Source organism: Scyliorhinus torazame, chromosome 7 (genome assembly GCF_047496885.1).
Source record: "Scyliorhinus torazame isolate Kashiwa2021f chromosome 7, sScyTor2.1, whole genome shotgun sequence".
Classification (NCBI taxonomy): Eukaryota; Metazoa; Chordata; class Chondrichthyes; order Carcharhiniformes; family Scyliorhinidae; genus Scyliorhinus; species Scyliorhinus torazame.
The window spans coordinates 47,012,326-47,038,698 of NC_092713.1; the positions used below are offsets into that span (position 1 = coordinate 47,012,326).

General features: G+C 46.3%; 1 protein-coding gene across 3 annotated transcripts in view; it reads left to right on the forward strand.

Moving 5' to 3' along the window:
- The window catches only part of kdm4aa (lysine (K)-specific demethylase 4A, genome duplicate a), a 129,176-nt gene extending 103,640 nt beyond the window's left edge, over positions 1 to 25,536 (forward strand). For all 3 annotated transcript variants that reach the window (XM_072510644.1, XM_072510643.1, XM_072510645.1), the window contains 4 exons: positions 11,820 to 11,990; positions 12,528 to 12,647; positions 14,272 to 14,364; positions 21,704 to 25,536. In XM_072510644.1, coding sequence (XP_072366745.1) covers positions 11,820 to 11,990; positions 12,528 to 12,647; positions 14,272 to 14,364; positions 21,704 to 21,844 — 525 coding nt within the window. In that variant the 3' untranslated portion in view covers positions 21,845 to 25,536. The remainder of the gene's footprint in view (positions 1 to 11,819; positions 11,991 to 12,527; positions 12,648 to 14,271; positions 14,365 to 21,703) is intronic.
- The last annotated feature ends 837 nt before the right edge of the window (positions 25,537 to 26,373 follow it).

Here is a 26,373-nt window from a genome sequence, read left to right on the forward strand (position 1 = left end):
ATGGCTGCCTGTTTTCTCAACTGATGTGCAAGCATGTGGCTAGCCTTCTTTCCATATTCATAGAAGGCCCCCCCCCCCCCCCTCCATGCCTGGTGGACTGGACTGCCTTCCTTGTGGAGAGTAGATCAAATTCCATCTGCAGCTTTTTCCCCTCGCTAGCAGTTGCATGGTTGGGACCGTGGCGTACCGACGATCTACCTCCATATGGAGTTGATCAGCCGCTGCTTGGCTGCCCTTTCCGTCCTGGCCCTAAGGGCCCTATAAGCTATGATATCGCCTCTGATCACCGCCTTCAGTGCCTCCCAGAACGTGGAGGGTGAGACCTCCCCATTCTGATTGCAGGTTACATAACCGTCAATGGCGTACAAAGAAAAGTACAGCACAGGAACAGGCCCTTCGGCCCTCCAAGCCTGCGCCGACCATGCTGCCCGTCTAAACTAAAATCTTCTACACTTCCAGGATCCGTATCCCTCTATTCCCATCTGAGGCGTAGGATATCATTATGCAGAATTCCTTATCAGCGATGTGACACAATTGGTTTTCCTGGTCCGTGGTGACTTTTTTGATGTCCCTTGTCATGTCTCCTGGTCCTCTGGCCTCCGCCTCATTTGTCCATTGCTGCAGCTTCCACTGCCATCTCGACAGCTGTCAGGACGTCTCTTTTCATCTCCTCCCTATGTCTCTGGAGCTCGGAGGTGATGAAGCCTGTCACTTTATCCATTGACTGGGTCGGCGCTGGGAGCTCTGCGGGGTAGACCCTCACCGGTTCTGTGCCTCCAGGTGCAGTTTCCTGCTCGGAGGCTGAGGTTTCCCTCCCCTCGTCTCTATTGGCTTTTCGGCTGGGCGGTTGGTTCTTTCCCATCCTGATTGGCAGTGCAGTCGATGGGGGTAGTTAAACTGGAGAATTATAAGTACTTTTGGTGCCCCTTTGAACATAGAACAGTACAGGCCCTTCAGCCCACGATGTTGTGCTGACCATTTATCCTAATCCAAGATCAACCTAACCTACACTTCAATTTACTGCTGTCCATGTGCCTGTCCAAGAGTCACTTAAATGTCCCTAATGACCCAGACTCCACCACCTCTGCTGGCAGTGCATTCCACACACCCACCACTCTGTAAAGAACCTACCTCTGACATCTCCCCTATACCTTCTTCCAATCACCTTAAAATTATGTCCCCTCGTGTCAGCCATTTGAAATGAAATGAAAATCGCGTATTGTCACGAGTAGGCTTCAATGAAGTTACTGTGAAAAGCCCCTAGTCGCCACATTCCGGCACCTGTTCGGGGAGGCTGGTACGGGAATTGAACCGTGCTGCTGGCCTGCCTTGGTCTGCTTTAAAAGCCAGCGATTTAGCCCAGTGTGCTAAACCAGCCCCATCCTGGGGAAAAGTCTCTGGCTATCCACTCTATCCATGCCTCTCATCACCTTGTACACTTCTATCAAGTCGCCTCTCTGCCTTCTTCGCTCCAGTGAGAAAAGCCCTAGCTCTCTCAACCTTTCTTCATAAGACATGCCCTCCAGTCCAGGCAGCATCCTGGTAAATCTCCTCTATACCCTCTCCAAAGCATCCACATCCTTCCTATAATGAGGCGACCAGAACTGGACACAATATTCCAAGTGTGGTCTAACTAGAGTTTTATAAAGCTGCAGCAAAACCTTGTAGCTCTTAAACTCAATCCCCCTGTTAATGAAAGCCAACACACCATACGCCTTCTTAACAACCTTCTCAACCTGGGTGGCACCTTTGGGGAATCTATGTACGTGGACCCCACGATCCCTCTGTTCCTCCACATTTCCAAGAATCCTGCCTTTAACCCTGTATTCAGCATTCAAATTCTACCTTCCAAAATGAATCACTTCATTTATCAATGTTGAACTCCATCTGCCACTTCTCAGCCCAGCTCTGCATCCTGTCAATGTCCTGTTGTAACCTGCAACAACCCTCAACACTATCTACAACTCCACCAACCTTTGTGTCATCGGCAAACTTACTAACCCACCCTTCCACTCCCTCATCCAAGTCATTTATAAAAACCACAAAGAGCAGAGGCCCCAGAACAGATCCTTGCGGGACACCACTGGTCAACCTCCAGGCGGAATACTTTCCATCCACTACCACTCGCTGTCTTTCGGCCAGCCAATTCTGTATCCAGAGAGCCAAATTTCCCAGTATCCCATGCCCCCTAACTTTCTGAATAAGCCTACCATGGGGAACCTTATCAAATGCCTTACTGAAATCCATATACACCACATCCACTGCCCAACCTTCATCAATGTGTCTCGTCACATCCTCCAAAGAATTCAATGAGACTTGTGAGGCATGACCTGCCCGTCACAAAGCCATGCTGACTATCTTTAATCAAACTGTTTTTCTAAATAATCATAAATCCTATCGCTCAGAATCCTTTCCAATATTTTGCTCACCACAGACGTAAGACTGATGGGTCGGTAATTCCCAGGGATTTCCCTATTCCCTTTCTTGAATAGGGGAACAACATTCGCCTCCCTCCAATCATCCGGTACTACTCCAGTGGAGAGTGAGGATGCAAAGATCATCACCATCTCCTCCCTCGCTTCCCGTCAGGCCCAGGGGACTTGTCTATCCTGATGCTTTTCAAAATTTCCAGCACATCCACCTCCTTAATATCAACCTGTTCAAGTCTATTAACCTGGTTCACACTGTTCTCATGGGCAACAAGGTCTCTCTAGTGAATACTGAAGCAAAGTATTCATTTAGGGCCTCCCCCCCCCCCCCCCCATCTCTTCAGACTCTAGGCACAAGTTCCTCCCACTATCCCTGATCGGCCCTACTCTCACTCTGACCATCCTCTTATTTCTCACATAAGTGTAGAACGTCTTGGGGTTTTCCCTAATCCTTCCCGCCAGGGCTTTTTCATGCCCCCTTCTAGCTCTCCTCAGTCCATTTTTGAGTTTCTTCCTGGCTACCTGGTAACCCTCTAGAGCCGAGTCAGATCCTTGCTTCCTCAACCTTGCGTAAGCTTCCTTCCCCTTGACTAGAAGCTCCCGTTCTCTTGTCATCCAAGGCTCCTTCACCTAGCCATTCCTTCCTCGTCTCAGTGGGACAAAACTATCCAGCACTCGCAGCAAGTGCTCCTTAAACAGCCCCCACATTACTGTTGTGCATTTCCCCAAGAACAATTGTTCCCACTTTATGCTCCTCAGCTCCTGTCGAATAGCAGTATAATTTCCCCTCCCCCAATTAAATACCTTCTCATATTGTGTGTTCCTATCCCCCTCCATGACTATGGTAAAGGTCAAGGAGTTGTGGTCACTGTCACCGAAATGCTCTCCCACCGAGACATCTGACACCTGGCCTGGTTTGTTGCCGAGCACCAAGTCCAATATGCCCCCCCCCCCCACCCCCAGTCGGCCTATCTACATATTGAGTCCGGAATCCTTCCTTTTCACACCTGACAAAATCTGCTCCATCCAAACCATTTGCAGTAAGGAGGTTCCAGTCAATATTAGGGAAGTTGAAGTCACCCATGACAACAACTGTTACTTCTGCACTTTTCCAAGATCTGCCGCCCAATCTGTTCCTCTATCTCTCTGCTGCTATTGGGGGGGTCGTTAATAGTCCTCAGTTACGTTCTTAGGCGAGACCTACTTTCCGTGCAACGGCTCAGCTCATGGCCATCTCCGGACGTCAGTAGACAGTTTTTTGATGAGCAAGGGGGTGAAATGTTATCGGAGATGGGCAAGAATGTGAAGTTAAGGTTAAAATAAATCGGCTATGATGATAACTGGCTGAACAAGCTCTAGGGACCAAGTGACTTACACTCGCTAGTAATTCAGATGTTCATGTGTGGGTGTATTACTAATTCCATTTAAATTTTGAAGATATTCATGTTTTAATTGTGGTTGCTACCTGGAAACATGTTTCAGGAGGTTTTGGTTTAAATCATTAACTCTTAATCCATGATACTTAAAAATAGCATAAATTAAGGTTAGAAGGGAATAATTGCTTTCAGTGTCCATAACATCCTCTTTTGATAAAGTGTGGATATCATATTTCATCTGGGATGCTTTTTCCTCAACTGTTTTCCTGCCCTAAATCTGTGGGCAATTTCCATTACCAGGACTGTCCAGAGTAAAACCTGATAATGGGGTAGTGTATCTTTAAAACCATGAAACTGGCAGCAGCCTAGAATGTTGCAAAGTTCACTTCAGTCACTACTTAAATCATTCATTTTAACACACAAGGTATAGGAGCAGAACTAGGTAATTTGGCCCATCGAGTCTGCTCTGCCATTCTATCATGGCTGATATGTTCCTCATCTGCTACCTATAATGTTACAGACCAAGAGCTGGATTGTGAAATCAGTCAGAGCATCTCCTCCCTCGAACACAAGGTCTAGGACCGGGAGTAGGCAATTTAGCCCCCCGAGCCTAACACCCTTAATGTGATCATGGCTGATCCCATCCTGGTCTCACTTCACCGTCCTGCCCGTTCTCCATCACCCTTCAACCCATTACCAATTAAAAATCTGTCTTAACTCCCTCCTTAAATTTGCTCACTGTCTCTGCATCCACCGCACTCTGGGGTAGCGAATTCCACAGATTCACAACCCTTTGGGAAAAGTAGTTTTTCCTCAGATCTGTTTTAAATTTGCTCGACTAGGGGCTTTTCACAGTAACTTCATTGCAGTGTTAATGTAAGCCTACTTGTGACAATAAAGATTATTATTATTACCTCTTATTCTAAGATTATGAATAAGGACCCACTTTGGACCACCGCTTCCATGCCAGCTCTCCAGAGCAGTGTTTTTCAAACTTTTTTCCCAGGGACCCATTTTTACCAACCGGCTGACCTTCGCCTCCCACGATGGCCGCCCCCCGAACTTGTATAAAAAAAAAAGGCTGCGACCATACAAAAAAAAATTTGGCTGCACTGCGCGTGCGTGCCCGATCATTGGTGCACGTGCGCAGAGTTTTGCGCATGTGCACCGATGATCGGGCACACATGCGCAGTGCAGCCAAATTTTTAAAATCTGTTTCTGACCATTTTGAAGGCCGCTCGCAGCCGACATTATTAAAAGCCGGCTGCTGCACGAAGATTTGCGCGATCGGGAACCATGCGACGGACGGCTCCGCGACCCTCCCGACACCCGCCCACGACCCACCCCAGGTCGCGCCCCTGAGTTTGACGATGCCTGCTCTAGAGTAATCCAGTCACTTTCTCTTCCGCTTGGCTCTTTATCATAGTAGTGCTCATCTATTTTTCTTTTGATGCATCCATCAAATTAACTTCCACCACCCTTGTATGACTGATCATTATCAATCATGGAGCATAATTATAGGATGATGCACCATAGAAGGAGACCAGTTGGGCCATCATGCACATGTTAGCTATTTCGTAGAACTATCCAATTAATCCCACTTCCCTGCTCTTTCCCCATAGCTCAAAAAATAAATTTCCCTTCAAGCGTTCATCCAATTCCCTTCTTGAATGTTACTGTTGAACCTGCTTCTACCATCCTTTCAAGCAAAGCATTCCACATCACAAAAGCTCTGTTTTTAAAAATGCTTTCCTTGCATTGCTTCTGTTTCTTGTCACCTTGAATGTCTCGCCTCCTATTATTGACCCTTCTGCGCCAGAAAGCGCTTTTCCTTATTTACTCAAAATCATTCATAATGGCCTCTTATCAAGTCTCACCTTAACCTCCTATGCTCTAAGGAAAAACCCAGCTTCTCTGCAAGCTGGACTCACTGAAAACCAAGTCTAAACTGATTCTGAGTTTGGACAACCATTTGCTAAATAATCTTCAGCGTCCTAAGAATTATGCCGACAACCAATTGAGATTCAGTTGGACTCGCAGTGCGTCCTGGAAGCTACATATATTCGTACACACATCCATGTTCTTTGCAGACAGAACATGCACACACATTGTGCCTGTTTCAGCTAAATAAAATAAGTGACAAGCCATTCACTGGTTCATTCCTCAGAGCACTGCCTTGACCAATCCGATAACCTGGTTTCAAATAGTACTCGGCAGTTAACTGTCAGTCACCATCAACTGGAGCATTTTCAATGGCAACGCCTCGACCAATCAGCACACTTACCAACTAATGAACACTCTTCTAGTGCAACATAAATTTGTTGTTTATCCATACATTGGTATTGTGAATTGTCCTGATGAATGCAAGATAAAAAATGTTGACGCGAAACCTTCTTTTCAGCATACATAACGCAAGTCCCTCATTCCTGGTACCATTCTAATTAAATTGTTAATAGCAACCTATCCAAAGCCTTGTCATTCTTCCTAAAATACGGTGTGTTGAATTTAACAAGAGTGCTGCAACTGAGGTCTAACCAGCATTAAAAAGTGTTTGGCATAACTTTCAAGCTTTTGTTTCGCTATTGATGAAACCAGTAATCTCATTTATTTCTAACCCACTTCTCACACTCCTGACACTTCCAGACATTTTGTATGTACATTACCTTGATCTGTTCCTGTAACCCCTTGAAAATTGTCCCACTTAGTTTGTGTTGCTCCTACCAAATGTGTTGCGTCATAATTCTCAGAGTTAAATTTCATCTGCCTACGTATGTGTCCAGTCTGTCTACATCCTCCTGAAGTCTGTTATTACCCTTATGGTCTATCGTTGTTCGATGTCATTTGCGCACTTTGAATTTGGTTCTCTATAAAATAATGGATAAGCAAGATTTCAGTGAGAAGATGAAACATTTTGAAATGGTATGTTCAGTAGTGATTGTGCCAATCATGATGAGTAAATTGCAGATGCTCCCTCTTATTTTGTTGCACATGTTAACTTTTGTGTCATATACGGCTGGAGTTCAGGTCACTGCATTACAGTAAGGATGTGATTACACTGTAGAAGGTATGATGGAGATTTATGGGGATATTACCAGGACTGGAGAACATTAGGTACGAAGAATGATTGGATAGTCTAGGTTATTCGGAACAGCGGAGTATGATAAGAAACATTGGTGTACAAAAGCATAAAAGATTGAGTGGATTGGAAGGACCTATTTATTCCCTTTGAAGAGGGGCCAATTGCCTGTAGACTTTGAAGTAATTGGTAGGATTAGAGGCAAGTTGAGAATTTTTTTCCAGTAGAATGATGGGATCTGGAACTTGCAGCTAAAAGGCTGGTAGGAGACAGGAACCCTCGTTCAAGTCATTTTTAAAAGCGGCATGAACCTGAAGTACCATAACCTGCGAGTATTCCATTGCAGTCCTACTTATGCCTTTTCGATGATGGACAGGCAATGGGAAGTCACGCAATGTTATTCACTGCAGATCATAGAATTTACACTGCAGAAGGAGGCCATTCGGCCCATCGAGTCTGCACCGGCTCTTGGAAAGAGCACCCTACCTAAGGTCAACACCTCCACCCTATCCCCATAATCCAGTAACCCCACCCAACTAAGAGCAATTTTGGACACTAAGGGCAATTTATCGTGGCCAATCCACCTAATCTGAACATCTTTGGACTGTGGGAGGAAACCGGAGCACCTGGAGAAAACCCACGCACACACTGAGAGGACGTGCAGACTCCGCACAGATTTCCCAGCCTCTGACCTACTCTTGTAGTGCATTATGTATATGGCTGGTCTAGTTTCACTTTTGTGAATGATAATCCCCAGGATGTTGTTAGTGGGGGATTCAGTGACGGCTGAATGCTATAAAGGGGCTGGTTTAGCACATTGGGCTAAACAGCTGGCTTGTAATGCAGAACAAGGCCAGCAGCGCGGGTTCAATTCCTGTACTGGCCTCCCTGAACCGGCGCCGGAATGTGGCAACCAGGGACTTTTCACAGCAACTTCATTTGAAGCCTACTTGTGACAAGCGATTATTATTATAAACGGGAGGTGGCTAGATTCTCTTACTACAGATGGTCATTGCCTGACACTTGTTTAGCACAAATGTTACTTGTCACTTAACAGCCCAGGCCTGTATGTTGTCCTGGTCTTGCTGCTCATGGACTGCTTCAGTATCTGAGTTGTGAATAGTGCTGAAAACATACAATATATTGTATTACATCATTTACTCATTCACTAGCATTGAAGGAGGAGACATCGTTTTTTTTTCAATTTTAGAGTCCCCCAATTCATTTTTTCCAATTAAGGGGCAATTTTAGCCTGGCCAATTCACCTACCCTGCGCAACTTTTGGGTTGTGGGGGTGAAACCCACGCAAACATGGGAGAATGTGCAAACTCCACACGGACAGTGACCCAGAGCCGGGATCGAGCCTGGGACCTCGGCGCCGTGAGGCAGCAGTGCTACCCACTGCGCCACCGTGCTGCCTGAAGCATCGTTTTTAGTGTAAGAAATCAATAATTTTTTTAGAAGCCATTGCAACGAAGTTCAGCCGGTTATAATTTAGTAGGACTGATGGTCTCCAAGGTAAAATATTATGGCAGAATCTACTGACAAAATAATAGTACAGCTAATGAAGTTCACTATTATTAATGGGCAAACCGTATCGCAAGGTCAGCCTCAAAATAGATGTGCTGTTAAATGTGAATATTTAAATATTGCTCTCCCAAGTTCTGCTCCACTGTTAGCTTAGCAAAAACAGCATCTCCAAATAACGCCATTTAGGACAGACATGAAGAGAAATCTTTGTAATTCCCTACCTCAGGATTATGATTGCTCCATCATTGAATAGATTTCAGGACTGGGAGAGAGATTTTTTTTGCATCTCTGAATCAATGAATGTGATGTGGAGATGCATGTGGGGAGGGGGTCGAAAGATGCAATAGAAGAATTAGGTCAGTCACAATCATTCAGTAAATCCTCGCTCAACGTTGTGGTTGTGATCCAGGAAATTGTGACTTTTAAGTGAATTGTGGGTTCCCATTGAAATGAAAATCACTTATTGTCACAAGTAGGCTTCAAATGAAGTTACTGTGAAAAGCCCCTAGTCGCCACATTCCGGCGCCTGTTCAGGGAGGCTGGTACGGGAATTGAACAGTGCTGCTGGCCTGCCTTGGTCTGCTTTAAAAGCCAGCTCTTTAGCCCTGTACTAAACCAATGATAGGGTTTGGTTTGTCCAGGCAATAAAGGAACCTATGTAACATGTTGAAATACTGTACCACATATGCAACACCTGTGCATTCCTTTTTTTTTTTTTTTTTTTCAACTAGCCATTACCTTCTCTAGGCCAGTCCCATATCCCGCCTCCGCGCTCCCGCTCGCTCCCCCAGCGTCGCACACCATCCCCGCCCACCCACTCTTTAGCCATTTCCTTTTGGATTTCCGCAGCAGCAACCCAGTTGTGCCCCCCCCCCCCTTCTCCCTCCCTCCTCCCCTCCCCGCTAGATCTCTTTCTAGCTTGATTGCTCCCCCCATATTACTTCCGTAAGTCAGCTGACTTCAACTGACCCCGGCTACTCCTGCTCACTCCTCGACCTCCCCATGTGGGGAACTCCCATCCGCCTTGCGCCTGTCTTTTCGCCTTATTCTTTCTGGTGCGGGAACATCCCTTTACCTGACCCGCCTCTTATGGCGCAGCTCCCTTTCCCCTCCCCCTCCCCTTCCCCATTCTCCAACTATGTCCCGTCTTTCCCCCCTCACCGGCGCCCACATTTCCCCAATGTCTCCCCCCTTCCCTGTTTACTTCTCAATTAACTTCCACCGTAACATTAACAATAACATTTCCTGCAGCATCAGTCCCTCAGTTCCGATCCAATTTCTCTTCTTTGATGAAGGTCCATGCTTCCTCCGCCGTCTCGAAATAATGGTGTCTCTCCTGATACGTGACCCATAGTCTTGCCGGCTGCAGCATCCCGAACTTCACCTTCCTTTTATGCAACACCTCTTTGGCTCGGTTGAAGCTCGCCCTCCTTCTCGCCACCTCCGCACTCCAATCCTGGTATACCCGTACCACTGCATTCTCCCATCTGCTACTCCGCACCTTTTTAGCCCATCTCAGGACCTCTTCTCTATCCTTAAGGCGGTAAAATCGCACGATTATCGCCCTGGGTGGTTCTCCCGCTTTTGGTCTTCTCGCCGGAATCCGATTTGCCCACTCCACCTCCAAGGGGCCCGTAGGGGCCTCAGCACCCATCAGTGAGCTCAGCATCGTACTTGCGTACGCTCCACAGTCCACTCCTTCCACACCCTCAGGGAGACCCAGTATCCGAAGGTTCTTCCTTCGCGCTCCATTTTCTAGGGCTTCGATCCTTTCAGTACACTTTTTATGAAGTGCCTCGTGCGTCTGTGTCTTAACCGCCAGGCCCAGGATCTCGTCCTCAATATCTGTCACCTTCTGCTCCACCACACGGAGCTCTGTCTCCTGGGTCTTTAATGTCTCCTTGAGCCCCTCAATTGCCTGTAGCAACGGGGTCAGCACCTCCCTCTTCAGCAGCTCCACGCACCGTCTCACAATTTCATGCTCAGGCCCCCATGTCGCCTGCGCTTTCTCCGCCGCCATCTTGTACTTCTCTCTTTCTGACCCTTTGGTCGACGATTCCTCGCGCTGCAGCCGCCGCCGCCGGTTTTTTCCTCCTTCGTTTGGGGGGGACTCCCTTCTCACACGCCCCACACCGGGTTGCGTCGTCGAAAAATTCCCCGTTGAGGCTCTTAAAAGAGCCCGAAGGTCCGTCGGAGCTGGAGCCGCCGAAGCGTGCGGCTAGCTAGGCATCACCGCAACCGGAAGTCCCTTCAGTGGCCTTGATGAGGTCTTTTCACAGTTGTTCCCTCTGCTGCTAGAATTCACCTTTGATACAGGCCCTCAGGTCAGCTTGCAGCTTTAAGCTTGCCCTTCCCCCGCCTGCATGCTGGAAGAGGCCCTGTTTATCCTGTAGTTGCAGCCAAATCTTTCACTGTTTCTGCGTGTGTCTGGCAACCAAGAGACATACCCTTCCTGGGGGACACTGTCGGGGGAATATTGCCGCCTTCTTCCCACACCGGGAAATGTCAAACAAATGCCGTGGGGGCCCTGTAAAAGAGCCCAAAAGTCCGTTCCAAGCAGGAGCTGCCGAATATGCGACCTAGCTCTGCATAGCCGCACCCGGAAGTCAACACCTGTGCATTCCTAACCGGAGTAATTTGCAAAATAAACTAAATCACTAACTAGTGCAGCTTGTGTGTCTCACCCACAGCACTGCGGCACTCAGCTCAACTTTTGCCTTGTTCTCTTCCTCCCCCACCTCCTTTCCCAGGTGTTCTGCAGAAGTGGAGTAAGAGCAGTTGGAGCAGGGTCGGGGAGGAGTGGGTGCAGCGCTTACAGTTCACCACCTGATCAACGCCTGGTAGCTTCCTATCCCTGTGATGTGTTTCTGCTCCGGGATCTCGGGACTCGCTCTCTCCCTGCAGCACGGCGCCTTTGGTCACAGTGGCAGGCCCTGAGTTCAGCATTGCCTGCACTCTGGCCTTGCAGACCATGTAAAATCTGGGGGAGTGAAAAGGGTCCTGAAGAATAAATTACATTCAAGTGAACCAAGTACTGTATTGAATGGTGGAGCAGGCTCAGTGGGGTAGATGTTGGTCCACTGCCGCTATTTCTTTTTAGCTGGAGAGTCTGGGACAAAACTTCACTGGGCTAAATCGCTGGCTTTTAAAGCAGGCCAGCAGCCACGGTTCAATTCCCGTAACAGCCTCCCCGAACAGGCGCCGGAATGTGGCGACTAGGGGCTTTTCACAGTAACTTCATTGAAGACTACTTGTGACAATAAGCGATTTTCATTTTTCATTCAAATGCTGTCGCATTGGTAAACATGGCAAACAAAGTAGCTTTATTTGGTATTGGATATTTTATTTTTCTGAATAGTTGATATCGGTGGAGTCCTCAAAAAAATTCTGCTTATTTCCTTTCCACAGCGTGCCAAATCATCTTTGAATGATATTGAAATTGGGCAGAAGGTCATCTCGAAGCACAAGAATGGACGTTTTTACCAGTGTGAGGTGGCAGGACTGAGTAAAGAAACGTTCTATGAAGTGAATTTTGATGATGGTTCCTTCAGTGACAACTTGTATCCAGAGGACATTGTGGTAGGCGAAGATTTTGTTTCTAACTTGTGTCAGAACATAATAGTATGTCAAGATTCATGTAACGTTTTTAAGCAGTGGTCAGCTCAATTCTCAATTCTTCATGATAGTAAATCTGAAACTACAGAAATATTTGCCTGACATCAGAATGAGTTTGGGGAGTTTTTGGAATTTGGTCTTAATCTGTGTCTTCCACCCAGTTTTGTACTGGCCAGACGACTGCACTAAACGTCCGAAAGTGGCTGTCCAATGCACCCTTTTCATAGATATGAGGATGATCGTTCTCAGTTCTGTTACCATAATGAACATGGCATTTGTGAATTAAATATACTTACCTATTTTTCAATCTTAAGATGCCTTTTTATTGCAGTGCCATTGAAATAATGTTTTATGTATTTCCCACTGAAGAATGCCTTGTATCAAACATGTTGCATTATTATTACCCATTGTTAATAAATTTACATTGTTCTAAAGATGATCTTTGACTGCTTCGAACTCTAATAGAAATTTCTGATTCTTGTATTTTCTGCTGATCTTTAGAGCCGTGACTGTCTTCATTTGGGACCCCCTGAAGGGGGAGAGGTAGTACAAGTCAGATGGACCGATGGGCTAGTATATGGAGCCCAGTTTGTAGCATCACATGTTATACAGCTGTACCAGGTAAGGAACCATTCACAATTAATTTTGCATAGTGATAAGCCTGAAGTGTGTATGTGGTGTGTGTAACTTGCAAAATAAAACATCACTGCAGATAACAAAAATACGACATGGGGGCTCTCCATGCAACCTGGGCCTCTGGTGATTGCAGCAGTGGCTCCAGCATCAGAACATGGTGGCGGGTGGGGCCACAGTGCAGACAGCGTAAAATGGAAACGTAAATCAGAACAAAAGGTCCTAAAGCAAAATTGACTTAAGTGATGAGGCCTTACTGTAGTTGATGTGCAACCAGGGTATTGTCAGCATGTGTTACTATTGCTGACCTCATAGAAAATAATAATTTTCCCCCTTGGCTGCTCACATGGTTAAATAATTATCAATCTAGTATGTCAAAAATTCCTCCTACACTTCTCCAGGCAATTGGTTCAATAATGCCCACCGAGTAATTGGCTAGTTTACTCAGCCTTGACAAAATGGAATGTGGTTTCTTTAAAACATAGGTCTTCCATCCCTTTTAGATCTCTTGATCCTTCAAACAGAAACTGCATATATGGTGGCACAGTGGTTAGCACTGCTGCCTCACAGCTCCAGGGATCCAGGCCTGGGGTGACTGTGTGGAGTTTGCACTTTCTCCCCGTGTCTGCATGGGTTTCCTCCGGGTGCTCCGGTTTCCTCCCACAGTCCAAAGATGTGCAGGTTAGGTGGATTGGTCATGCTAAATTGTTCCTTAGTGTCCAAAAGGTTTCATTGGGTTACAGGGATAGCGTGAAGGCATGGGGTTAAGTAGGGTGCTCTTTCCAAGGGCTGGTGAAGACATGATGGGTCCAATGGCCTCCTTCTGCAATGTAAATTCTATGATATATGCATGTCCTATAAACAGGCATTCAAAAGTCAAAGTATGTTAAATGCAGGTAACTTTTTATGTAATTATCCAGCTACTCTCTTGAGTTTGTACATGAATTACAGAAAGTTAAAATGCAGATATATCAAGCAACCAAGAAAGTTTTTATTACAAAGGGATTGGCACTTAAGAATAAAGAGATTTTACTGCAATTGCACATGGCCTTGGCGAGACCATGCCTGGAGTACTATGTAAAGAGTCTCTTTCCCAAAGGAAGGATAATAGTGGCCTTGAGTTCCTTGAAAGTTCATGAGATGGATTCCTGGGAAAAGAGATAGTATAGACTATCCCTTTATTCCCTAGAATTCAGAAGAATGAGAGATGGTCTAATTGAAACATATTATTTGCTGTGAGGATGTGCCCTCTGGCTGTGATCTCTTGAGCGAGGGTTAGACTCAATAAGGCGTTGACTATTTAGAACCACGATGAGAAGAAATATCTTCATTCCTGGAGTTCTCTACCCCAGAGAGCTGTGAATACCCAGTTAGGAAATAACGGATTTTCTGGTAGAAAGCAAATTGAGGGATATGGCGATAGTGCGCGAAGGTGGTGTTAAGATTTAAAAATCAGCATGATCTTGAATAGCAGAGCAGGCTTGAAGGACCAAATGACCCACTCCTTCAATTTCTCTGTTCTATCCTCTCATTCCTGAGACTAAGTTTTAACTAATTTGGCAAATCTTCAGTTCCCAGTGCATACCTGACTATGCCTTACTTATCCATTCAGGTGGAGTTTGAAGATGCATCCCAACTGATGGTGAAGAGAGAGGATGTGTACACTCTTAATGAGGAACTTCCCAAAAAAGTCAAGTCCAGGCTGGTTAGTATGTTATCATCAGTTCCTGCTGCAATTTTAAACCTAACCGAGATTGATCCGAGCTTTGTTTCCTTTGAGAACCATTGCATGCCAGTAACCGGAGTGCAGCTGACATAGACTGTATCCCACTCAATTTATTTAGCCCCCTGCAGGAAGTGAATGGTCATGTGCAATGTACAGGCAATTCTCGACTTTATAATCTTCAAGTTATGATGAATGGCACTTTTTATTTTTGTAAAATATTTTTATTCTCCATTTTCACATTTTCTTCAGAATTTACACCCCACCAACAAGGAGTAAACGGTAACAAATACCGTCCCTAATCCCCTTAACAACAACGATCCCATCATCACACCACCCCAAACAACGCCCCACCTGACAATATAAGCATCAAATAAAACAAACCCTCCCATGGTGGGAAAAACAAAGTAGAAAAGAAAAAGGAATCCGGAATCGCCTATGGTCACCATTGACCTATACAGTCCACCCCCACCCCCCTAACATTCAATGCCATCCAATCCCCGAAAGAGTACCGTAAATGACACCCATGAATTGTAACCCCCCCCCCCCCCCCCCCCCCCCCCCCCAAAAAAAACTCCTCCCCTCCACTTCCTCTTTTAAAACTCTTTCTCTTCCCCCCCCCCCTTCAACCTCTGTTCCTTCCCTGCAACTTTCCACCCCGGCTAGACTCAGCGGAACCTGTTTTGCCAGGCTCCGATGGCCACAGCCCCCCCCCCCCCCCCACACTCTCCCTGCCTGGTCCCAGGAAAACCAAGAAATCCCCTTTAGCACACACATCCTGCATATACACCCAAGCCCCAAAGAACCATCATTGCAAGTGTCCCTTGTCCAAATATATACAACGTTGGCTCATTTAGCACGTACACCAGCACGCAGTGAAAAAATAGTTACATGAGGCTACAGCGGTACATGACCATTTCTCAATTCAGCCACAGTCCTTCTGCCTTCGCAAACTCCTCCGCTGCTTCTGCCGTCCCAAAATAAAAGTCCTTGGATTTGTAGGTCACCCTCAGCTGGGTATACTATGCCGCACTGCACCTTACTGATGTACAATGCCCTCTTCATCCGGCTGAAGGCAGCCTGCCTCCTCGCCAGCTCCACCGTAAAGTCCTGATATATGCATATACCAGCTTCAGCCCACTGCACCACCCACTTCTGCTTTGCCCAGCACAGGACCTTCTCCTTCACACTGTACCTACGAAAACACAGTCACTACTCTTGGCGGCTCACTCTCCTTTGGTACAGGCCTCCACGACCGATGAGCCCGATCCAGTTCCGATCGGAGGGATCATCCCCCTCCCCCCATTAGCTTCGCCAACATCGTGGCAAAATACTCAGTTGGCCTCGGGCCCCTCCACTCCTTTGGGCAGACCCACAATCCTCATTCTGTCGCCTGGATCTGTTTTCCAAGTCGTCCATTTTGGCTCGCAGACCCTTGTTGATCTCTATCACCTTCCGCATCTCCTTCCCCATCAGGGGTAAGTTGATCACTGTGCTGCAATAATGTCTCTTCCACTTCCTTCAGCACCTCACCTTGCTCCCACACCTCCGCCACTGCACTCAATACCGCCGCCCTATCGCCTCCTCCACCAGCACTTTCAATACCGTCCCCATCTCCTTCCTCATCGCCTCAATGTGTTTTGTGAACTGCTTTTTGAGTTCCATGGCCATCACCGTAGTCATTTCTTCAGCCGTGGGCATGCGCCTCCCCTGGTGCCCCAGCCTCCACTTTTCTTGCCGTCCCCGCGGTGACCTTTCCACTCCCTGACGGACTTTCAGTCGTTTTTTCACGGCCGTTTTTTAAACTTATTTTCGACATTTCCCTTCACTGTGCCTTCCCCCTGCTTTTGCTGCCTCCATTGCCCCTGGGACCGGGCGTTAAACCCCGAAAATGCTGTTCCCGAATGGGAGCCCTCCAATGTGCGGCTGCCTCCCGCCTGCCGTCACCGGAAGTTGCCATGATGAATGGCACTTAACGATGTTTTTAAAATTGACACTCTGAATGAACAACATCAGTTTTGACTTTACAGCTCCATGCCTGCAAACAAGTTCAAACATTCATATGTGCGCATCGGCGTTCTGCACCACCCATCTCCCCAACTTAATTGCTGTTTCTGATGCATTTTTACTTGATGAATCTTAGTGTTTCCAAACTTTTCTGAATTATATTGCTACATATTCTAATTGATTGGAGTGCAAAATCCTGGGTTAATTTGGTGATCAGCAGGTCCTTGATTCAGGAACAAATCTCCGATTTTATAACATTCTTTTTGTGGAAAAATCAATCCTGACTTAGAACCATGTGGTTCTGACGTAGATCTGAGGACTGCCTTTCATTAATGTCCAGGGTTCCACTCCATCTGTTATTAATAAAAATGTGTGTACTTTTATAACAGTTAAATGTTTGTTTGTTTAAGTTTGTCAAATGTGTAGCAATGCAGGAAATCATTTGTTAACTCTGGAGTGGCACGGCGGCACAGTCGTTGGCGCTGCTGCATCACAGCGCCAGAGACCGGGCTCAATTTCCACCTTGGGTGACTGTACGGCACTTTCTCTTCATGTCTGCGTGGGTTTCCTCTGGGTGCTCTGGTTTCCTCCCACAGTTCAAAGAAGTGCAGGCTAGGTGGATTGGCCATGCTAAATATCCCCTTGGTATCCAGATTGCCCTAGATTGGGGGGGGCTTCGTAGGTACAATATTTCTAGTTTGGTGGGGAGAGTAAAAGCTGATCTGGCAAGGTGGGATGGCCTCTCTGTCATTGGTAGGTCGGGTACAGGCGGTTAAAATGAATATGCTGCCGTGATTTCTGTTTATTTTTCAATGCCTGCCGATTTCACGACCAACGGCATTTTTTAGAGCGATTGAAGGGATGATTACCTCGTTCAGATGGGGAGGAAAGGTGGCCAAAATTAAAAAGGTGCTACTACAGAGAGGAAGGCAGGCAGGGGGTTTGGGGTCTTCTGAACCTGATGTATTATTTCTGGGCGGCGAATGTGGAGAAGGTACGGAGTTGTTGACTCCCAATGGTTCAGAATGGAGGCGAGTTTGTGTAGGGGGTCAGGATTGAAGGCGCTAGCAACAGCGCCGCTCCCGACGGCCCCGGGGCGATGCTCAGGGAGTCAGGTAGTAATAGCTTTGTTAAGAATTTGGAGGCAGTTTCGACAGCACTTCAGGTTGGGGGCAGGGTCAAGGGAAATGCCGATTCGGGGGAACCATAGATTTGAGCCAGGGAAGTGGGATGGAAATTTTCGGAGATGGGAGGAGAAAGGAATTAAAACACTAAAAGATTTATTTCTTGGGGTCAGTTTGCGGGATTGAAGGAGCTGGAGCGAAGTATGGGCTGGAGCAGGGGGACATATTTAGATACATGCAGGTTCAAGACTTTGCCAGAAAGGAGATTACAGAGCTTTTCCAGTAGAGCCGGCTTCCACATTGCTGGAGGAGCTGCTGACGACAGGGGGACTGGAGAAGGGGTAGTTTACGGGGCTTTTTTGGAGGAGGAGAAGGCGGCAACTAGAAGGGATCAAGGCAAAGTGGGAGGAAGAGTTGGGAGAGAGGGTATGGAGGAGGGGTTTCTGGTGTGAGGTGCTTCGGAGGGTGAACGCCTCCACCTCGTGTGCGAGGTTGGGGCTGATACAGTTGAAGGTGGTGTATCGCGTGCACCTTACAAGGGTGAGGATGAGCTGGCTCTTTGAAGAGTTGAAGATGTGTGTGAATTTTGTGGAGACTCCCCGCAAACCACGTCATGTGTTTTGGTCCTGTCCAAAGCTGGAGGATTACTGGATGGAGATGTGTAGGGTTGCACATGAAACTGGACCCGGGCCCTCGGGAGACCATATTCGGGGTGTTGGACCAGCCGGGGTTGGAAACCGGCGCGGAGGCAGATGTCGTAGCCTTCGCCTCGTTGATCGCCCGAAGGTAGATCCAGTTAGGGTGGAGATCAACCCCTCCACCCTGCGCCTGGCGTGACAGGGGGACCTGCTGGAATTCTTAATGCTTGAAAAGGTCAATTTTGAACTGAGGGGAAGGATGGAGGGGTTCTACAATTCATGGCCATTATTCATTATGCACTTTCGTGAATTAGATCACATCGTAAATTAGGGAGGTTGGGGCTGGGAGGGTTGGGGGGGGGGGGGGGGCTGTATGTGTTAATGGTGACTATGGGTGATTCCTGATTCCTTTTTGTCATTTGTTTATGTTAACATGCGGGCCAATGTCTGGGGTTTGGTGGGAGGGTGGGACCATGGTTATTGATATGGGGATTGACATTACATTTGTTGCTGATTATTGTTTATTGTTGGGTGTAAATTTGGGAGAAAATGTGAAAAAGGAGAATAAAAAAATATTTAAAAAAAAAAAAAAAAAAAAAAATCCCCTTGGTATCCAAAGATGTTAGGTGGGGTTACAGGGACAGGGCGCATTGTTGGCCTAGATATGGTGCTCTTTCAGAGGGTCGGTGCAGACTCGAATGGCCTCCTGCACTGTAGGAATTCTATGGTTCTAGTTTTGCCTCTGGCTTGCTGTCTTTTACTGTGCACTTGTGGGATTTTCAGGATCCCCATTGTTGTTCGAATCAAATATCAGCCTTTAAATTTGATAAACTTTGAAGAACGGCTAAAAAAAGTTTGATTGTATGGAAATGTTATAATGTGGGAATACAGCAAGTATTTGCACACAGGAAAGTCTTAAAGTTAACCTATCTTTGTTGTTTGTCAAAGGCTAAATGTTGGCCACATATATGGAGAAAAATGGTTCCAACAATTACTTGAGGCTAGTCATTATTACTGCTATGTGTTGGACCCTGATGTGTGCAAACTGGCTGCCAGGGTTTCCACATTACAACAGAAATTACAATTCAAAAGGAATCACTATAACCCGCTTCAGGTTGTATTGAGGCTGGGCAAGATGCTGTCTGGTTAAAAGTCTTGGCCACCCTCACTCCTCGTACTGCTTGCTTTGTCTGCAACCCCCCCCCCCCCCCACCATATACACACACACATACACATCTGGTTCTCTGATTATGAACATAAATTGCAGACACGATGGGCCAAATGGCCTATTTCTGCTTCTATGACTTAAACTGTTCTTTTATCTTTATAATTTAGAAAGTCAATAGATGATTAGATAATTTTCAAGATTGTAACAGAACTGCTAAAGATTGAGAGGGACTATTTTCACTGGTTCGGGAGTTTAGTAGTAAACCGACTAGCCAGACTGTTCTTGAGCAAAATTGATGACATCCAAGAGCAAAATTAGGAAACATTTCTACACCCAAAGGGGGTTGAAGCTTTAACTCCCTGCAACAAATAACACTGTTACATGGATCTTTTCTCTCCCTCTCTTTACAGTGCAGAAGGAGGTCATTTGGCCCATCAAGTCTGCACCGGCCCTTGGAAAGAACACCCTGCTGAAGCCCACACCTCCATCCTATCCTCGTAACCCCACCTAATCTTTTTTTTTTGGACACCAAGGGCAATTTGGCATGGCCAAGCCACCTAATCACATCTTTGGGCTGTGGGAGGAAACCCACGCAGACACGGGGAGAACGTGCCGACTCCGCACAAACAGTGACCCAAGCTGGGAATCAAATGGGACCCTGGAGCTATGAAGCCATAGTGCTAACCACTGCTATCTTGCCTCCCCCACTGCGCTTTCTTCCTTCCCTCTTTCTTTCTTCCTTCCCTCTCTCTTTCTTCCTTCCCTCTTTCTTTCTTCCTTCCCTCTTTCTTCCTTCACCCCCTCTTTCTTTCTTTCTTCCTTCCTCTTTCTTCCTTCCCTCCCCCTCTTCCTTCCCTCTTTCTTTCTTCCTTCCCTCTTTCTTTCTTCCTTCCCTCTTTCTTTCTTCCTTCCCTCTTTCTTTCTTCCTTCCCTCTTTCTTTCTTCCTTCCCTCTTTCTTTCTTCCTTCCCTCTTTCTTTCTTCCTTCCCTCTTTCTTTCTTTCTTCCTTCCTCTTTCTTCCTTCCCTCCCCCTCTTTCTTCCCCCTCTTTCTTCCTTCTCCCTCTTTCTTCCTTCCCCCTCTTTCTTCCTTCCTTGCCCCCTCGCTCCCCCCCTGGCCCCCTCGCTCCCCCCTGGCCCCCTCGCTCCCCCCTGGCCCCCTCGCTCCCCCCTGGCCCCCTCGCTCCCACCCCGGCCCCCTCGCTCCCACCCCGGCCCCCTCGCTCCCACCCCGGCCCCCTCGCTCCCACCCCGGCCCCCTCGCTCCCACCCCGGCCCCCTCGCTCCCACCCCGGCCCCCTCGCTCCCACCCCGGCCCCCTCGCTCCCACCCCGGCCCCCTCGCTCCCACCCCGGCCCCCTCGCTCCCACCCCGGCCCCCTCGCTCCCACCCCGGCCCCCTCGCTCCCACCCCGGCCCCCTCGCTCCCCCCCGGCCCCCCCGGCCCCCTCGCTCCCCCCCGGCCCCCCCGGCCCCCTCGCTCCCCCCCGGCCCCCCCGGCCCCCTCGCTCCCCCCCGGCCCCCTCGCTCCCCCCCCCCGGCCCCCTCGCTCCCCCCCCCGGCCCCCTCGCTCCCCCCCCCGGCCCCCTCGCTCCCCCCCCGGCCCCCTCGCTCCCCCCCCGGCCCCCTCGCTCCCCCCCCGGCCCCCTCGCTCCCCCCCCGGCCCCCTCGCTCCCCCCCCGGCCCCCTCGCTCCCCCCCCGGCCCCCTCGCTCCCCCCCCCGGCCCCCTCGCTCCCCCCCCCGGCCCCCTCGCTCCCCCCCGGCCCCCTCGCTCCCCCCCGGCCCCCTCGCTCCCCCCCCGGCCCCCTCGCTCCCCCCCCGGCCCCCTCGCTCCCCCCCCGGCCCCCTCGCTCCCCCCCGGCCCCCTCGCTCCCCCCCGGCCCCCTCGCTCCCCCCCGGCCCCCTCGCTCCCCCCCGGCCCCCTCGCTCCCCCCCGGCCCCCCTCTCTTTCTCCGTTCATCAGCATTTGATGAGTTACCTATCGATTTCTTTTTGTAATGACCTAAGAGTTTTTTTGCTGATGGTTTATCCTGTATAGGATCCTTTTTTGAATGATCATGTTTTCAGATAAAATTCATTTCAGTACATTTAGTTCATGTTCTACTATTTTTTATTTTTGATGTTTTCCACTTGTATGAATATTTGGAAATGTATATAGCTGTATATTTCAAACTTGCATTTAAAACTAATGAGCAATAATAGTTTAGATGTGTGAATTTGAGCACAAATCTCTCCCTCGTTAGACTAATCTGACCACTGTGGCATTCCTCATTCTTTCTTTTGTCATGTATGCAAACCTGCTGGATTAAAGATTTTTGTCTTGCTGCTCCTTGCAAGTGCGAATTTCACAGTAAATTTTTAAACATATATTATGTTTGTTTTGCAGTCTGTTGCATCAGACATGCGCTTCACTGGAATCTTTGCAGAAGAGGAGGCCGCTCCCGTGTCAAAGCGACAGCGAGTTTTGAACTCCAGGTATCGTGGGGACTATGTTGAGCCATCTCTGTACCGTGCAATTATGGAATAAAGAAACTATCATTACAGAAACTCTTCAGAACTTCACCTATGGAAGCCATTGGGACGGATTGGTTTTCATATATGGTTCTATTGTAGATATGTGAAAGCAGTTGAGGTGCAGCTGAGTTCTAATCCTTCTAGCAACAAAACTACTCCATCACCAAGGGTACCTCATTAATGACACTCCCATGGAACTCAATGTGGAATATCTTGGGATTTCAGCAAAGCTGTTTTCAAGCATTCTTTCGTCTTGCTTCGGACTCCTTCAGCTTTGCAAAGTACAGACTAATTTGGATCAAGGAATGCCTTTTCAGGAGTCTTCAGTGGGCAAGTAATAGGATTGCAAAATATATCTTTGGGTTAGATTTCAACACTAACATTCATGTTCAGACTGAAAATTTAAATGCATTTAAATTTTAATATTGCTGGTCTCTCTTTGGTAAATTTCATTAACATCTGCATTAGACTATCAAACAAAACCTATTGCATACCTGGTCTGTTGAACACTGATGTACCAACCTATTGTACAGCAAGATTGATTGACGCATGGCTCTTTCACCATAGGCATAGAAGCATTCCCTCTGTATACAGGCTGTGAAGTTCTGCAAGGTGTGAATGGGTTTTCATGATATCCAGTCATTAGCCCAAAACCAGGGCCATCACCGGTGCTTGGAGTTAAAACTCTTATCTGTATTTATAGGGAAGTCTTAAGACTATAGGTTGGCTCATATTAGACACAAGATTTTTTAAAAATCCCCCCCCTCCCAAGAATAGCAGTTTATTCAGTGTTCACAATGGAAGTAAATAGAATATTGAGTTCCTTGAATGGCTAAGTATTAGTGATGAAGTAGCACATGATTTATTGAAGGCCAAATATATTTGAAAAAGTGAAAGAAAATAAACTGTCCCCATTCTCCCTGTTCCCACCATCAACCCCACCTCCACCCTTTTGAAGGTGTTCTGTTCTTATGTGACCCTCATGTACCAGATAGACTTCTGTGCTGTTTTTATCTGTGCCACAAATTATATTTGTTTATTCAATTATTAAATTTTATTCCAATATTATTGAACTTAATTGCAATGTAAAATGTTCCTTTCAATTGCTTTATTGGTTTGGTGTAGACTGTAGAAACAGACATTGGACAGAACCCCCCCCCAACACACAAGATTCCTGATCAAGATTGAAACCACAGTAGATTCTTCATCTGGGCCTAATTTTCATAATGTAAAGTTGTATGCAAAAGTTTTTTAACCAGCTACAAAAACTATTAATGCAATAGACCATTTGGGATTTGACTAGTTCTGTATATTGTGTTCCATCACTGCCACCTGTTGTTGCAATAGAATATGATCGAACCGAACAGCTTGATTTTGTTTTTTTGAAGTAGGTGGTGAATTTAACAGCAAGATGGAAATAACTACAAAACACATCACAATTGCTAACTGTATGTGTTTTGAAAGTCTTGTTACTTCTTAAACTGAAATGAGAGTGCACCAGTAAGAACTTTAAGCTTCCTCTTTCTTATTTTTAAGAGAATTGTAAATACCTTTTGAAAGATCTTTGAGACTCTGAGCGAAGGGGAAATGTGCATCTAAGTTTACTTGTGTGGAAAAGAAAATGCAATGGTGATTCTAGCTTCTTAATGTAGTTTGCTGGTGTATAACGCTGAAGCTTCCTTTTCCTTGCCCAGGGAACAGTAAGTTTAAATTTTCCAAATTACTTTTTTATTTAATTTTCTTTTATTTTCTTGTAACATACAGTTTGTGTTTTTAACCCTTACAACTTTAAAAAAAATCCTCAAAAGGTCTTCAGTCTAATTGGTTGGATCTAAATTGCCATGTGTATTTATGAGAATCTTGCTTTAAAACCACACAATGGGGTTAGAGCTGTAGAAATGCTTTAATGTTTTCCGTTTTGCCGTGGGCTGTTATTGCAAAACATTTTGGTTTCTGTAACATCCACTGAACTGAGATTGGGCAATTAAGCAATATTTGGGTACGTCAGTTTGATTCAAAACTAGTTTTGACATTTTTTAGTAAAGTTTGTTGCTCCCCAAGTTCAATTCCTTTTGGTGGCATTAACACTGAGCCACCGAATCACGGTCGGTCTGGATTGGTAATATGTTATATCTATAATGGCAATGGTTGGTAATTCTTTTCAGTATTTAAGCAAATTTATTTGCAATGTTTTCTCACCTGGCGAATTGAACTCTCTTTGCACCTTGTGTTCAGTTGAGGTTAACAGCCCGAGTGTGAGAAGCCCATATGGTAATTAAAGCCCTTGCATGATTTATTCCATTATGGAATTCCCTATTTTACCACCTGGCATGTCTCACTATTTTAAGGACATTAAATTATCATCTTGGGACATGGGTGTAAGGAAGTGAAGATGATATTTCTAACATTAAATGTTTCTTATTAACATTGATTGATTGGTCCTTTTTCTTTAAAAAAAAATATCTTTATATATAGTAATTGGCTCTATGCAGCCACCTCTGGGAGTTTGTTCTATACTCCCGCTATCTTGAGTAGAAAAATATAACCTCTAACCTTGATTCCCATGAAATTTTTGATTGTACTCTCCAGCCCAAAACTCACTGGTAATATTAATTAGCATGTTTACTTCAATCTCCCCTCCCTCTTTCATTATATGTATATTATTTGAGGAATTATTTCAATGCATCTCTTCCCAGTGAAATCACTTAAAAGTCTTGAAATTTTGGGCAGCACGATGGCGCTGTGGGTAGCACTGCAGCCTTATGGCATTGAGGTCCCAGGTTCGATCCCGGCTCTGGGTCACTGTCCGTGTGGAGTTTGCACATTCTCCCTGCGTTTGCGTGGGGTTTGCATCCACAACCCAAAGATGTGCAGGGTAGGTGAATTGGCCACGCTAGATTGCCCCTTAATTGGAAAAATGAATTGGGTATTCTAAATTTTCGGGGGGAAAAAGTCTTGAAATTTCCTTCCTCGTTCAGAGTAACACTGAGGTATGGTCTAGTTATACCCAGAATGTTGTCTTTACTGTTGCAATTTCTAAATATGCAGTTTGTGAGCCGCAATGCCAAATCTTGTTTCCATGCATTAATTTGGATACAAGAAAAAAAGTTACATATTGGCTTGTGTGTATATTTTCACTTTATTCGTCAGCCCCTGCTTTATAAATGATCACCATCCTCTTGATGATTCTTCTGTCAGAGATGGTGAAGGGGTGATGCATCTCTGTAACTTGATGGTGCGGCAACTATGTGAAAGTGATCCAGTGCAGCAATTATAAATGCTGTTTGGCTGTGGGTGAGGGATAAGTAATTTATCAAGACCAATTTAACAGCTCTTCATGTATCTTGGATATATGCACTGTTGGCTTCTTGAGTTAAAAATGTTATTCCACCAGTCTGGTTATGTATTGCATCTCCACAGCAAAAAGGAATATCCATCGAAAAACCTTTATGGAACTGTTTCTCACTCCCTAATCCAATAAGTGAACAGTTCTCAAAATCATCGTGTCTAATCTGAGAGACCTACAGTCTACACTACAACCACCTCAGGAGTCTGTACATTAATTGATTGATTGTATTGATCTATGAAAAATGACTGTATTAGTTCAAGCAAACATGAAGTTTAAATGGCTTGCTGTGATTGTTTAGGAAAATAAGACTCGTTGAAATGATTTGCAGTCAATAAATGTCTTTTTTTTGTCTTTGATTCTGCTTTGTTCCAATCGCCATAAATCTCAACCTTGAGATGAAATGCCATTCTTTTACATGGGTTTCCACTTGCACTAAAAATTAGAGTTTCCCTACATTTTATTTCTTTCTTTTCACTAATTGCAACAACATCAAGACTTAATTAGAATGTGTAATTTGCCTGCTACAGGAGGGGGAGAGGACACGAGCTGGGGAGCAATGCTCCTTTATTAAATTGTACAATAAGCACTGCATCTTCTGAAACAAGGAGACTGGTTCCCTGTCTTTCCAATAGTTGGCACCTAAACGGAAATACAAAACCAGAAACTAAAATTGAATTTGAGGGAACAAAGGTGATTATTGTTGAAAGAATTCTAAAGCACATTTGGACAGCACTGTGGTTAGCACAAGTGCTTCACAGCTCCAGAGTCCCAGGTTTGATTCCCGGCTTGGGTCACACTGTGGAGTCTGCACATTCTCTCCGTGACTGCGTGGGTTTCCTCCGGGTGCTCCGGTTTCCTCCCACAGTCCAAAGATGTGCAGGTTAGGTGGATTGGCTATGCTAAATTGCCCTTCGTGTTAAAAAAAAAAGGTTAGGTGAGGTTACGGGGATAGGGTGAAGGTATGGACTTAGGTAGGGTGCTCTTTCCAAGGGCCAGTGCAGACTCAGTGCGCCAAATGGTGGCCTCCTGCACTGTAAATTCTATGATCGTGAAACAGCCTTGTTCCCATGTTTCTCTGACATTATAGGTCAAGAAGAATATCGACTTGTTTTTCTGCCTCTTGACTGACGTGCATCTAAGTGAAGAAAACACAACAGTGATATTTATTACTTTAGAAATGGTGTTTCATGTTA